The 12,836-nt window shown below is 56.0% G+C and overlaps 2 protein-coding genes across 2 annotated transcripts in view; one reads left to right on the top strand and one right to left on the bottom strand.

The window, feature by feature from the left end:
- Positions 1 to 798: 798 nt before the first annotated feature.
- CDK5R1 (cyclin dependent kinase 5 regulatory subunit 1) lies at positions 799 to 1,823 on the top strand. The gene has a single exon (XM_065651253.1). The coding sequence runs from the start codon at positions 856 to 858 to the stop codon at positions 1,741 to 1,743; it is 888 nt and encodes a 295-aa protein (XP_065507325.1). The 5' UTR covers positions 799 to 855; the 3' UTR covers positions 1,744 to 1,823.
- A 1,789-nt stretch (positions 1,824 to 3,612) lies between these two features.
- Positions 3,613 to 12,836, bottom strand: part of MYO1D (myosin ID) — a 148,469-nt gene continuing 139,245 nt past the window's right edge. The window contains exon 22 of the mRNA XM_065651115.1: positions 3,613 to 5,832. Coding sequence (XP_065507187.1) covers positions 5,676 to 5,832 — 157 coding nt within the window. The 3' untranslated portion in view covers positions 3,613 to 5,675. The remainder of the gene's footprint in view (positions 5,833 to 12,836) is intronic.

The following is a 12,836-nucleotide window of genomic DNA, read 5'->3' as shown; positions in this document are numbered from 1 at the left end:
GTGCAAACGCGGCGGGGCTGCGGCGGCCGCGGCTTCAGCCGCCGGGAAACGGAGCCCGAGCCCAGGCCCGGGGGGGCCGCGCGGGGGCGGCGGCGGCTTTACCGGGAGGCCGGTCCCGGGGGGGGGTGTCAGCCCGCGGGCGCTGTGGGTGCTGCCCCCTGCGGGCACCGGGGCCTGGCGGCGTTTTGCTCAAAACCCGGCGGATCCGGTAAATCCCGGTACCGGAGCCTCCGGTGCGGGCGCTGAACTCGGCCCCCGGCCCGCAATGGGCTGCGGCCCGGGCGGGGAGCGGAGCGGAGCCGGGGGCTGGCAGGGGGATCAACCCCGGGGGGCGGTGCCGGCCGGAGGAGATTGTCATTATTTTTAAAAAGATACATTCTTATTTTTTGTTTCCCCGCCTGACCGCGGGCTCGGGCCGTTCACCCCGGGCCGGTGGCTCCTCCCACCAGGGGGCGTGGCCAGCGGGGAGGGGGCGGGACGGCCGGCGAAGGGGGCGGGCCCTGGGCGGCCGGGGGCGTGGCCGCACCGGTGTAGGGCGCGCAGCGGGGCGTGGCCTGGGCGCCGGTGGGCGTGGTCGGGGCGGGGCGTGGCGGAGCGCAGCCCTAGAGAGGCGGGGAGTGGGCGTGGCCTCCCCGCCCCTTTTCCCGCCGGCGCGGCGGGCGCACGTGGCGGCGCGGGGCGGGGCGGCGGCGGGGGCGCGCACTGCGCCGCCGGGAGCGCGCGCGGGGCGGGGCGGGGCCAGGCGCGGCGCTGAGCGGCGGCGGCGGCGGCGGAGCGGGCAGCGAGCGCGGGGCCGCGCCGGGGGCCGGGGCCGGGGCCGGGGCGGGCGGCGGGGCCCGCCGGTCGGCCGGCGCCATGGGCACGGTGCTGTCGCTGTCGCCGAGCTACCGGAAGGCCCCGCTGTTCGAGGAGGGGGCGGCCACGGTGGGGCACTACACGGCGGTGCAGAACAGCAAGAACGCCAAGGAGAAGGGCCTGAAGCGGCACTCGCTGATCTCGGTGCTGCCCTGGAAGCGCATCGCCGCCGTCTCCGCCAAGAAGAAGAGCTCCAAGAAGGTGCAGCCCAACGGCGGCTACCAGAGCAACGTCACCCACCTCAACAACGAGAACCTGAAGAAGTCGCTCTCCTGCGCCAACCTCGCCACCTTCGCCCCCCCGCCGGCCCCCGCCGCCGCCGCCCTCGCCTCGGCGCAGAAGGCGCCACCGGCCGCGCCCGCAGCCGCCGCCGCGACCCCGCGGAGGGTGGTGGTGCAGGCGTCCACCAGCGAGCTGCTGCGCTGCCTGGGCGAGTTCCTGTGCCGCCGCTGCTACCGGCTGAAGCACCTCTCGCCCACCGACCCGGTGCTCTGGCTGCGCTCCGTGGACCGCTCGCTGCTGCTGCAGGGCTGGCAGGACCAGGGCTTCATCACGCCGGCCAACGTGGTCTTCCTCTACATGCTGTGCCGGGATGTCATCTCGGCCGAGGTGGCCAGCGACCACGAACTGCAGGCAGTGCTGCTCACCTGCCTGTACCTCTCCTACTCCTACATGGGCAACGAGATCTCCTACCCGCTCAAGCCCTTCCTGGTGGAGAGCTGTAAGGAGGCCTTCTGGGACCGCTGCCTCTCCATCATCGACCTCATGAGCCCCAAGATGCTGCAGGTCAACGCCGACCCGCACTACTTCACCCAGGTCTTCGCCGACCTCAAGAAGGAAAGCGGCGCCGAGGAGAAGGGCCGGCTGCTCATCGGCCTCGACCGGTGAGCGCCCGCCCGCCCCGCCGGGTACCGGGGCCGCTCCCGGCCCCGCCTGGACTCGCTTCGTTCGCCCCGACCCGTCTCGGAGCCGCTTCCCGGGGGATTTTCCAGGCGGGGGGAGGCGGGAGCTGCGGCCGCTCCGGCCCTGGGGATGGGGGGGGGGGGGGTGTCACCCGCCGCCGGACCGGAGCGCAGACCCCGCGCTGTCCCCCCGCTCCCCCCGGGCAGCTGCTTTCCAGCCGTCTCCCCCCTCCCCATCCCGCGGGCCCGGGGATGATGCGGTTTCGCCACCGGATTCATTGCAGCAAATTGTGTGTCTGGGGGGGGAATCCGCCAACTGAGCATCATCCCCCCCCCCCCACCCCCCCACCCCCCGACCTCCGCGGGCGGGGGCGGCCCCGGGTTCGGTCACCGAGACAAAGGCCGGGGGGGGGGGGAAGGAGGAAAATGGGGGAAAAAAAAAAAAAAAATTGCTCTAAAGGCTCCACCGGAGGCGGCTGAACGGGCCGATCGGGACTTACCGGGAACGGGACAGAGACGCGGGGACCCCCCTCCCCGACCCCCCCAACCCCTCCCCTTAATTTATTTTCTTTGAAGAGACTCGAATTTCCCGAGCGGGTTCTGGGTGAAGGGAAAAAAAAACAAACAAACTGCTACTGTATCATGACATCAATGTGAAATGTCTTGTTCCCATCGTGCACTGATCATGAGTATTGTGTAAAGGATCTACTTGAGTGTGCAAGCAAGGAAAGAATCTACATGCTGCTATATGAATACTTTTAGAACAAAAAGAAAAAAAACAAAAAACAAACCACAAACTACTAACCTATGGGGGGGGGGAAGAGAAAAAAAAAAAAAAACCCTTCTTTATTCTTTCATTGTTGCTTTTACAGTGGTATTGCGCATGCGAACAGGAGCATTTTGTGTCTTCAAAAAAAAAAAAAAAAAACCACCAAAAAAAAGGAAAAAAAAACTTAAAAAAAAAAAACCATAATCAAAAGAAAAACCTTAAGGAGCGATGGCTGTAAAAACGACACCCATGCACAAAGAGCTGCCGCCACCCGGTCCCGCAGGCTGGTGTTCCCCACCAGGCCCGGGACTCATCAGTCTGTTTGGGTTGATTTATTTTTTTCTCCGTGTGCACAGTTCTAGTTCAGTTCTGGTCCATCGGGCGTTCAACCCGCAGACGAGAGGGAGAAATAACGTGCCATTTCTTTTTATTTTGTATTTTTCACTTGAAGCTCTTCACCGCTGTACAGTGGACCCTGCTAATGATACATGTGTACGTACATTTTTTTAGTGCAATCTCTTCCGTAGATCTTTGTTGACCAAATTGGTGGGTATTGTTACTTATTAATTTATATTTGTCTCATTTTTGTATGTATGTGTATAGTGTGTTTGTAAGTATGTGTGGTTTATAACCTGACCGGCTGTGTCATGGGGCTCAGTGTGCCTGTAATTTAATCCCCTCCCCTTATTTTTATTTATTTTTGTACTGTGCTGATTAAATAAAAATGCACTGACCATCCATTACACGGCAGCGCGTCGTGGCGGAGTCTTTTCTGCGCCTCCGACGTCGGGAAATTGGATTTGCCTGGACGAGGAGGGTTTAAGGCAGCCGGGGTTTAATGGGGTCGAGCAGCGTCGAGCACCCGAGAGGCGGAAAACGGGGTCCCGGGGGCGTCAAAACTGCGCGTCCCCCCCGCGGCACCACGAGCATCGTCCTCCCCGGCACCGCGCGGCAGAAACCGGCACCGCCGCAGCGGGATGCGGCCAGTCCTCCTTTATTCATGTATTAATGACAGGGAATTCTGTAAACAAAACCCGCTATAGTTGGGGTTTATTGTTTTGGTTTTTTTTTTTTTCTTGCTCTTTTACACATTAAAATATCAGCGATTATTTCAAAAAAAAAAAAAAAAAAAATCATTGCCTTATCGCCCCAGGCTGAAAATCGAAATTCAATTTAGAAATAGTTAATTTATGGGGAAAAACAGGAATATATATATATATATTTTATAGATTTTTATATATATATATATATATAAAAAACCAGAGCAGGAACAGATACTATATTTTATAAAGACACATTTCATCACGTGCAATATTGCCATCTCAGGATTAGACGTCTCCTATACCCGCCATTTGGTGCCGTCCGTCACGGTTCGATGCGCCCGTTTGGCTGATTGAACCTCGGGGTCGGGTGGGGGGACGCGCCGGGCCCGGCAGGTGTGGGAGAAGCGAGAAGTGCAAATCGAAAGGCGCAGGGACGAGGGTTTTCCCTCTGGGGTGTCCCTGGATGGGACACGGGGTGTCCCGTGGTGTCCCCGGGGTCACACGAGGCACTGCCGGGTCCCCAGTGGTCCCAGTTTGGGTGCTGGGCACGGGCAGGAGGTGTCACTGGGGTGGGACGTCGCCAGGTCCTGGTGGCCCCAGCGCTGGGGACAGGGGTTTGTTGGCAGCTGGAAAAGCTTCTTCCGAGGACTTGGGGCTGATGTGACACACGGGACACCCCCATGGAGCCCAGAGCTGCTCACTGGGATATACTGGGATACACTGGTGAGGGCTGGTCCGTCCCGGAGGCCCCAGCCGGGGGGGCAGAGCTCGTCCCACCGAGCTGGAGCTTCTCCGGCTTCTCCGTGCTCGAGGTGCCCCCAGCCCCGGGTACAAACCCGTCCCCGCTGCACGGCTTCGGGAGGCCCTTCGTTAACACGTCATCAGGCGAAAAGCTTCTTCCAGGCTTCATGATTCCTCCAGTGCTCAACTAAATGTGTTCCTGGAGATGGTGGGGACACCGAGGTGGGGTCACCCGCAGCCCCCGCCGTGTCCAAAGGGCTGGAGATCCTGACCTGACCAGCAGCGCCAGGACTCGGGACACGCGATCCCAACAGCCCAGACCCCCCCGCGCTGCAAATAAAAAGCTCGTCGGTCCATGCGGCCCTTCCGCGCCCACCCGGCTCGGGGGACACGCGGCGTCACCGGGGAGACCCTGCGAAACGCTGCGCAGGGAACAGCCTGGACGTGCGGTCGCGTTTGCGCCGCTCGCGGCGGGGACGGACGCGGCTGCAGCTCAATAGTGCAAAGCCGGGAGCCGCGGCCTCAGCCCCCAAACTCCACCGGTTTCTAGAATATTCCAGCGGCCGCAGGTCCTCGCAGCCCTCCCCGAACCCCATCGCTGCGGCGAACACGAAGCCACGTGCAGCATTTAAAAATTCAGCAAGGCCACTTGGTCCGCACTGAACCCACCGGGATTTTAGGTGAGGTTAATTAAGGCAAAAGCGACGCAGGATTAAAAAAAAAAACAAAACAAAACATAAAACCTCTGCACTGGGAACCCCACTGTCCGTGTCCGGCCGAGGTGTGGGATGGGGTGACGAGCTCCAGGCAGGAAAGCAGCGAGTTCAGAGCGTGTCCACGCACCGTCCCGGCTCCGAGCGGAGCGTCCCTGGCGTGGGGACGCAGCCCCGCTCCCCAAACCTGCTCCCCAAACCTGCTCCCGTTCCGCCGCCATCGGCTCTTACAGGCCCAGCCGTCCTGAGCCGCGATCTTTGGTTCCTCCGCCGGTGGAGGCTGCGTAATATTGCAAAAAAAAAAAAAAAAGACACAGAAAAAGGCAACACAGAAGGGGATATTGGAGAGGGTTTCAGAAATCAATGTGGGAAAGGGTGTAAGTACCTATAAATGCTTTTTTTTTGGACTAAGAAGCACTTTCCTGATATTCTGGCCTGTTTTGTACGATGGATACAGGTCACCGGCTACTTTAAGCCGCCGTTGCACGCGGTGGTAAAACCCTCTCCTGAATTTGGGTTTGGCGAAACCTCTGGCTGCAGAGCCCGTTTTAGGCGCAGGACCAAGTCACAGCTGAAGCGTCTCTGAACTCGTCCCCTCGAGCCGTGGGAGGCGCCGATCAAAGCCCGCTCCGCTCGTCCTCCGCGATGGACGCTAATTCCCCGGCACGCAGAGGACGAAACCGGAACGATGCTTGGTGAAATCCGGCTGGGATTGGTTCATCTTGGTTTCCACGGAGACGGTGCATTTCCGCCCGTGCAGGCTGCACTGGACCGGGTTGGTGACGCTGACCCGCAGAGCGCGTTTCTCGCTGCAAAAGCAAGAGAAAAAAAGAGAAAATCGGAGTCAGGCGGGAGGATGGGATGTGGTTACCGGAGCTTGGACTGCGGTGCAGGTGTTTTCGGGTCGTGATCAAGCTGCGTTAAGCCAGGCCTTAGCTCCGAGCCGCGTTTTGGGCTTGGTTAAGCCCCGTTTCCGCACACGAAGGTCTCCCACGCCCGGCGGCTTTGGCATCGGCACCGGTGCCGATGGGGGAAATCGCTCAGCGGGCAAAGCAAAGGTTGCAAAAGGCCGGGGCTCTGCGGGCAGGTGACCTTGCAAGCGGTCACTCCTGTCTCTAATTCCAGTAAAGATGATGACATCCCTTGCTCTGAGCTCAGAGATTAAAGGTACAGCACAAAATAGCTAAAATAACCACAGGTAGGGCTGGGGTTTGTCTGTAATTCCCTCTCCGGACAGACAGATAGCCCGACCGTGCAGCTTCTGGGGTCGGAGCGCCCCGGGTGGGCACAGGGACAAAACCGTGTCACTGCAAGCCCTTCCGCAGCTTTTGAACCCCGGAACGCAGCTTTGGTGCTGAGGATGATGCTCACGAGGGAAATCGGGAGTTTCCGCCGCCCCAGTTTGGTTTTCCTTGGCTGTCTGGGTCACCGCCAGCGAGGGACGTCAGGACAGACGGCTGGTCACCTCTGCTCCGCTCGAGTCGGGGTGGCCGGCAAGGATGTCCCCTTTGCTAAAGGCCATAAAAGCCACGATTTTATATCACAAAGGACTTTCCTTGTACCAGCAGCAAGGCATAAAAACGCAGGGCTGTTCGGTTGGGGGGGTTCTGTCAAGGCAGCAGCACAGGGAACCCATCGCGTTGTCCCAAGTATTTAATAGCGATCCACAAAGTCCTCCCGTTGTCGCAGGTATTTAAGACTGATTTACTCTTGCCTCAGCGAGTGGAGGCTAAAATCCCTGCTTAGTTTGCTATTTTTACCGCGTCTTAGCAGAACGAGCCTGTCGGACATTCCAACCATCACGTGCCTGGAGAGCAGGTTGAGCATCGAGTGTCTGGTCCAGGGATAAACCCCACGACTTCCCTTCTCCTCTCCCTCGTTAAATTATAGGTAAGAAGACGAAAGCTCCGTCACTGTTAATAGTCAAAATCTGTTGACTCTTGAGCCCAAACTAGGGTGGAAGAACGTCATTAACCAGAATTTTGACCACAAGCAGAAGCCAGGCCTGGAAATCCAAAGGTCCTTGATTTATTTTGAGCCCTGTGGCTGTGGGACCTGAAGCAAGAAGATAAATGTCTCCAGGTCTCAGCTCCGGCTGGAATGGGGAGAATCAACTAAACGCATGTCTACATGAAGCTGATGTTGTCTTGGGAGAGTGGGCTCTGGAGAAGATGCTCTGAGCTTTGGTCTGTGTATTATTTCCATTAAATACGGGTTTCCAGGGCAGTGGTGGAGTCACCATCCCTGGAGGTTGAACAGACACGGAGATGAGGGTAGCTACGGTTGGGTTATGGTTGAACTGGACGATCTTAAAGGTCTTTTCCAACCACAATGATTCTTTGATCTGCGATTCCCTCCTCCCACCGTGTTTTCCACAGCCCACCACAACCGTCCTCACTCGCACCTGACCACAGGTTGCTTCTCTTCACGTGAGAAGAGGTTTCAGCCTCCAAAACTTTTGCCGGGGGAGCAGGACGGCTCCCGAATGGCATCCAAAGAACAACTCCCTTTGCGCAGGGGTTACGGACCTGCCGCCAGCTCCACGTGCCGGGACCTTGAAAGGAAACGTCAGCTTGGTTTCCAGCCCATCGGTCACATCGGCATCAGGAGATGAAAAGGGGAGGTGGCAGCTGCCGCTGCCCTGGGGTGAGATGGTTTATTTATTGACCGAAAGGGAGAAAAGAGCTGCCTGCATCGGCCAGCGAACCCGACTAAAAGACCTTCCAAATGTCCCTGCTCCAACGAGATTTAACCCAGCAGCACAGCTGGGGAGCTGCTTCCCAAAGCTCCTGCAGAATTGAGATCCCAAAGGAAGAGTCGGAGATGGAGACGGAGATGACGGAGATGGAGATGATGGAGATGGAGATGGTCCAGCATAATCCTGGAAGTCCAGCCAAGGAGTTAATGGCTCTGGGTGTGAGCACACGTGTGTCTGTGAGCATCGTGTGTATGGGACAACCACATCCCAAAGCCACGGCATTGTCAGAAATCCAGCAGGAGCTGAGCCGGCACTTGGGTGAGCGCCGGCAAAAGGGCAACGAGCAGAGAAGAGCCGACTCGGAGTACCGGTCCATGAAAGATGAGAGCTTTGGCTGAGCATTTCGTCTCGGACCTCAGGGAAAACGCAAGCCAAGTAGCGCATAAATGGCCAGAGACATCTGTCAGCGCTGCTGACGATACAAAAGCATCGGTGTCGCAAATCAGCGGTGGGGAGCAAAACAGCGAAGGGAAAGAGCGGCGAGAGATCAGAGGGAGTTTCGGTGAAGACAGCAGTGTAAGGCTAGAGAGTTAAATAAATGCACTGCTAAATAAATGTTGAGCATAGGAGATGCTTAAGAGCAAACGCAGGTGACCTGGAATGTCTTGCATGGAGCTGTAATAGGCATGAAAATTCCTTATTCGTAGCCGTGAGCTCCCTCAGGAGCCGGGAAGATGCTGAACACAGGGTCAGTGGTACCCGAGCCCGGCTGGGGGCTCCGGGGATGCAGCCCCATCCTCACAGGCTGGGAAGACGGGAGGAACGGGCAATTTCTGCAGATTTTCTTTAAACGAGGTGCCGCCTGCCTATGGGGACAGCTAAAGCAATCACGGAGTGGGAAACAAGTTATTTTTCGGAAGGGAAATTGGGGTAGAAGATGGCAAAGCCAAGTGCAGCAAGCACCTGATTTTCACGACAACAAACCAGCAGGATTTAAATGAGGCTGAACACGCGATGCAGCATGAAACGAGGGCTGGGCAGTAATAAACCCAGTGGGACGTATTCCGGGGGGGATTTTTTTATAAATGATCAAACCTTGCTAGAGTTTAGATCGAGGCCTCTCTCTGGAAAGGCAGCGCCGCTGCGGACTGAACGGCCTCACGCGAACACGCAGCTGCCAACAAGATGCTGGGAAGCATCAGGAGCAGGATGGAGAACACCGAAAAACGGTACCACCTTACGTAAGTCAGCGCTGCAGTCTCATCTGGATACCGGCTGCAGCCTTTGAGGGGCTTCAGCAGTGAAAAAATGAAAATAAAAAGGTCCACGGAGGAAGGGAGGCTTTAAAAAAGAAACGGAAAAAGCAGCAGCTGTATTCTGCGTGAAGAAAGTACAGAGCAAGCAGAGATAGAAACTAGAGAGGTCTAAAAAAAGGCAGTTTTCAAGGCTCTGCTTCCTTGCAACAGCCAAAGAGACAAACAGCGATATTGGGAATTTTGAGGTGGGTTTAAAAAGCTTTCCAGGCAACGGGTGATCCCGCTGCTGTGGATCGTTCCAGTCTCGGCACTCGCCGGGTGGCACAGAGGTGAGAAAAACCCAGCAGGGTCTAACACAACATGGGATATACCACAGGTAATAAACATGTACGTATCTGAGCTACAACAGGTGTCATTTTTGGAAAAGATAAGTGTCTCCTGCGGGAGGGTTTGAAGCAGGCGGCGCGTTTGGCAGGGCAGGGATGGGGTTGATCTATCTCGTCCGACCACTCGTGGGTTTGTGCGACTTGCAGAACAATGATACTGAGGATATCGGGGCTCGAAGGAAAAACTATAGTGAAAATTAACCCTAAAACGGAGACAAAAATAGGACAGCTGGTTTCTCAAGGAGCACAAAAGCTGTGCCGAAACCTGGCGTGCGTTTTGTGTCGCTGCGTGCCCTCCGCTCTCCCGCGGCTCTGGGCAGGGCAGAACATCTGAGGTGCCTCCAGAGGACATTTACCCACTCAGAGCATCAATCTCCCCACGTAAGACCGGGATGATTTTGACGGCATCACCCCGGTGACTCCTCGACAACATCAGCCTTCTTTGCTCGGTCGTCAGAGGGAGAAAACTCCTTTTTCCAGCCATAAAACACCCTGGCTCACATCACTACAGGTTAAAAGCGATGATTTACCATCCTGTGTGCCTGAGAAAATAATTTAATGTCCTCTTTGCCTCCTCACGCTGGCTGCTGGGCTGTATTAGCACCAAAGGAACATCCCGTCCGTCCAGCCGTCCCTTTTGCAGCGGGTCTGGTTACCAACAAACCCAGGGCGAGGGGATGAACCCGGCCCCCTTTTCGGGTGCAGATCGTTACGGGTGCCCGTAACTCACGGGCAGCTGGATCAGAGGGGACGGAGCCGCGTGCTGGGGAGCGTGATGCTCATTCAGCGTTCGCCGCCTCGCTCGCACGTGCACCCACGAGACACGACGACCGCCCCAACCACAACGGGTTTGCAAAAGCCACCTTGCGAAACCCTCTCTGAGGTCTCGCGCGGCCAAAGCACGAGACGAACAGGATGTTTTCTCAAACCGTTACTTGCTTTTTAGAGACGTAGGGTTGTCGGTGTCGCAGAGCTCTGGTGTGTCGGGTGGTGTTGGCGGAGATTAGACGTTAAGATGGATCAAAGCTATGGAAAAGACAGACTATGAAGAAGTCGGGCATGAATAAAGGAGATCTCAAGTCAGGATTAAAATGCAAATTTCCATAGTCAAAGGTCAGAACAAGCCCTCCAGGCATTTTAACATCAAGAAAGGTCAGTTGAGTTAAACATGGCTCTGGCAGGTCCCTCCTCGCCCTACGATTTTTCAACATTATTTGCAGTCAAGTGACACTCGACACTGTGAATCTTTTTCAGCCTTCAAACCCAGCAAACGTTCACGGCGTGTTTCTCGCGCAGTGTTGTACCTTGTGGCCTAAGTCCAGGCAAATCGCCTCAGAAGCTGGAAGAAGCGGCTTTGTCAAGCGAATTTTTCATCTGCAAGAGGAGGAGTGGGCTACAAACTGCAGTCGCACGTCGTCCCACTGCAAACTCAACTTACAAAGTGGCTTTCGATCTTTCCTGCCTCAGACCTGCCCACGTGTGGTTTTCCTCCGCCGCTCACGCTGACATCTATTTACCAGCGCGAACCGCAGAGCCGCTCGCCCTCGGCTGGGGAGCCCAAGTGTTACAACATCGCACTCACGGGTTGCGTCAGCAACTCTATTTTTGCCCTTTTCATGAGAAACAAGATTTGTTAGTATCCGTATATCCCCAGTGAAAAGCGTTACATGTGTCCACTGGCACATAGCGAGGCAAAAGCAAAGTCAACTATTAAGACTCCGGCGTGCGGCAGGTGCACCGGGACGGTTCCTTTTATTCATGTCTGAACCATAAATGCCACTTTGCTAAGAAAACAGCAGCTGCCACGACACTGCTGGGCTTTTTTCATGATGTGCCTGCGGCACATCCAGGTATAATCCTTCCCCTCCGGCTGAGGAGTGAACCACCAAATGTTTGGCTCTCTCATCCTTAAAACGCATTTATTCCTCCTCGAACCCAAGGTCAGGCGGTCCCAGAGCAGCGCGGGCGAGCTGCGGTTCCTCCTTTATTGATTTAGTAACTGGGGCATTTGTGCATCCGTCCTCGCTGGCCAGAAAGTCAGCGAGCTGGAAAAGGTTCTGTCGCTTCCAGCAAAACCATTTGGTTCACGTGCTGCTGGCAAAGGAGGATCCTTGGGGTGACGGGGTGGGGGCTGCTCCTCCTGCCCTATCTCCTTCGTCGGGAACGGGGGGGGAACTGCCAGGTTTTGATAAAATACTTAAAAGCAGGTGAATAGGAGTCAGGTCCCAGCGAAACTGCCTTATTTTATGGTGGGAAAGCCCCAAAAATGTGGGTTTGAGACGTCGCTTTGCAAGCACGCTGCGCGGTGCACCCTGCGCCCCCTCGCCTCCATCCCTGGGAAACGTGATCGAAATAAAAAGTGGTTGTAATTATCTCATATCACATGAAATTCAAGAAAGGGATCAAAAACGAATCGAAGCTTCACCATCCAGCTGAACTGGGGCGAACGCTCCCCAGAATCCCAACCCAAACACGATCGGTGTCTCCAAACTGAACATGTTGGACCTTGGGGTGGGAAGGATGCGCTTTAGGCACTTAAGCTCAGCTCTAAACCATACTCTGATCTCATTACCACGCTCTTAATTAATCCCCTCCCTGCCTGGCATCGGGATCCCGAGTTCTGCTCCTCTCCAGGCTCAGAATCCATCTCCAAAAGGAGAAGCCTCCGTCTTTTTTCTTTCCTCCCCTCGTGCCACCAGCATGCGACGCCTGATGCTGTTTATCCCTTACGAAGCGCTCGCTAAAAGCCGGTCAATGGTTTTGTGGATGAAAAACGTGCGCTCACTTGAATAGGGTATTTCCCAGGAAATCTCATCAACAAAGCGGCTTTCAAAAAAAAAAAAAAAAAAAAGAAAAGAAAGAAAAAGCACACGCAGTGCGTGAAATCTTTTATTTCCTCCAGCAAGCACAATGAAAAAAGTCCGAATTGTGGAGTGGGGGTGGAGAAGGCGGCACCACAGCACCAGGGTGCCAGGACTGTGCCGAAATAGGTGGGTTATGGATCCAACGCCCCAAGCAGAGACCCCACAAGGTGCCGCACGCCCGGCTCGGGTGCAGGGAGCTCCAAACCCCACATCCCGCTCCTCTTCCCTCCCCGGGTCACCATGTGTGGTTTGCTACTGTAGGAATTAAATCCCGTGCGAAATTCAGAGTATTTGGCGTTCTCTCGATGGCTAAAACTGTGCATTTTGCATCAAGACTTCAGCGTGCTGGAGATAAGCAAACAGAGGATCTCGTTAGGTAAGAAACGGCTTCTCCGGCTGCGGAACATCCTCACCCTGCCCACGGTGGGCTCTGCTGCTCAGTTTTCATCCCACTTGGATTTGGAGAAACACAGACATTTATTTCTTGAGGCTGATGGATACGAGTTACAGTTTGGCGACGTGTGCACTTGCCTTCGTCTACCCAAACTGACCCAGTTCTCAACATCAGCAGATTTCCTGGCTTGCAGGACCAATATATAAACCACAGCT

This window comes from Caloenas nicobarica, chromosome 24 (assembly GCF_036013445.1).
Source record: "Caloenas nicobarica isolate bCalNic1 chromosome 24, bCalNic1.hap1, whole genome shotgun sequence".
Lineage (NCBI taxonomy): Eukaryota > Metazoa > Chordata > Aves > Columbiformes > Columbidae > Caloenas > Caloenas nicobarica.
This window is presented reverse-complemented; position numbering and strand designations above follow the sequence as displayed.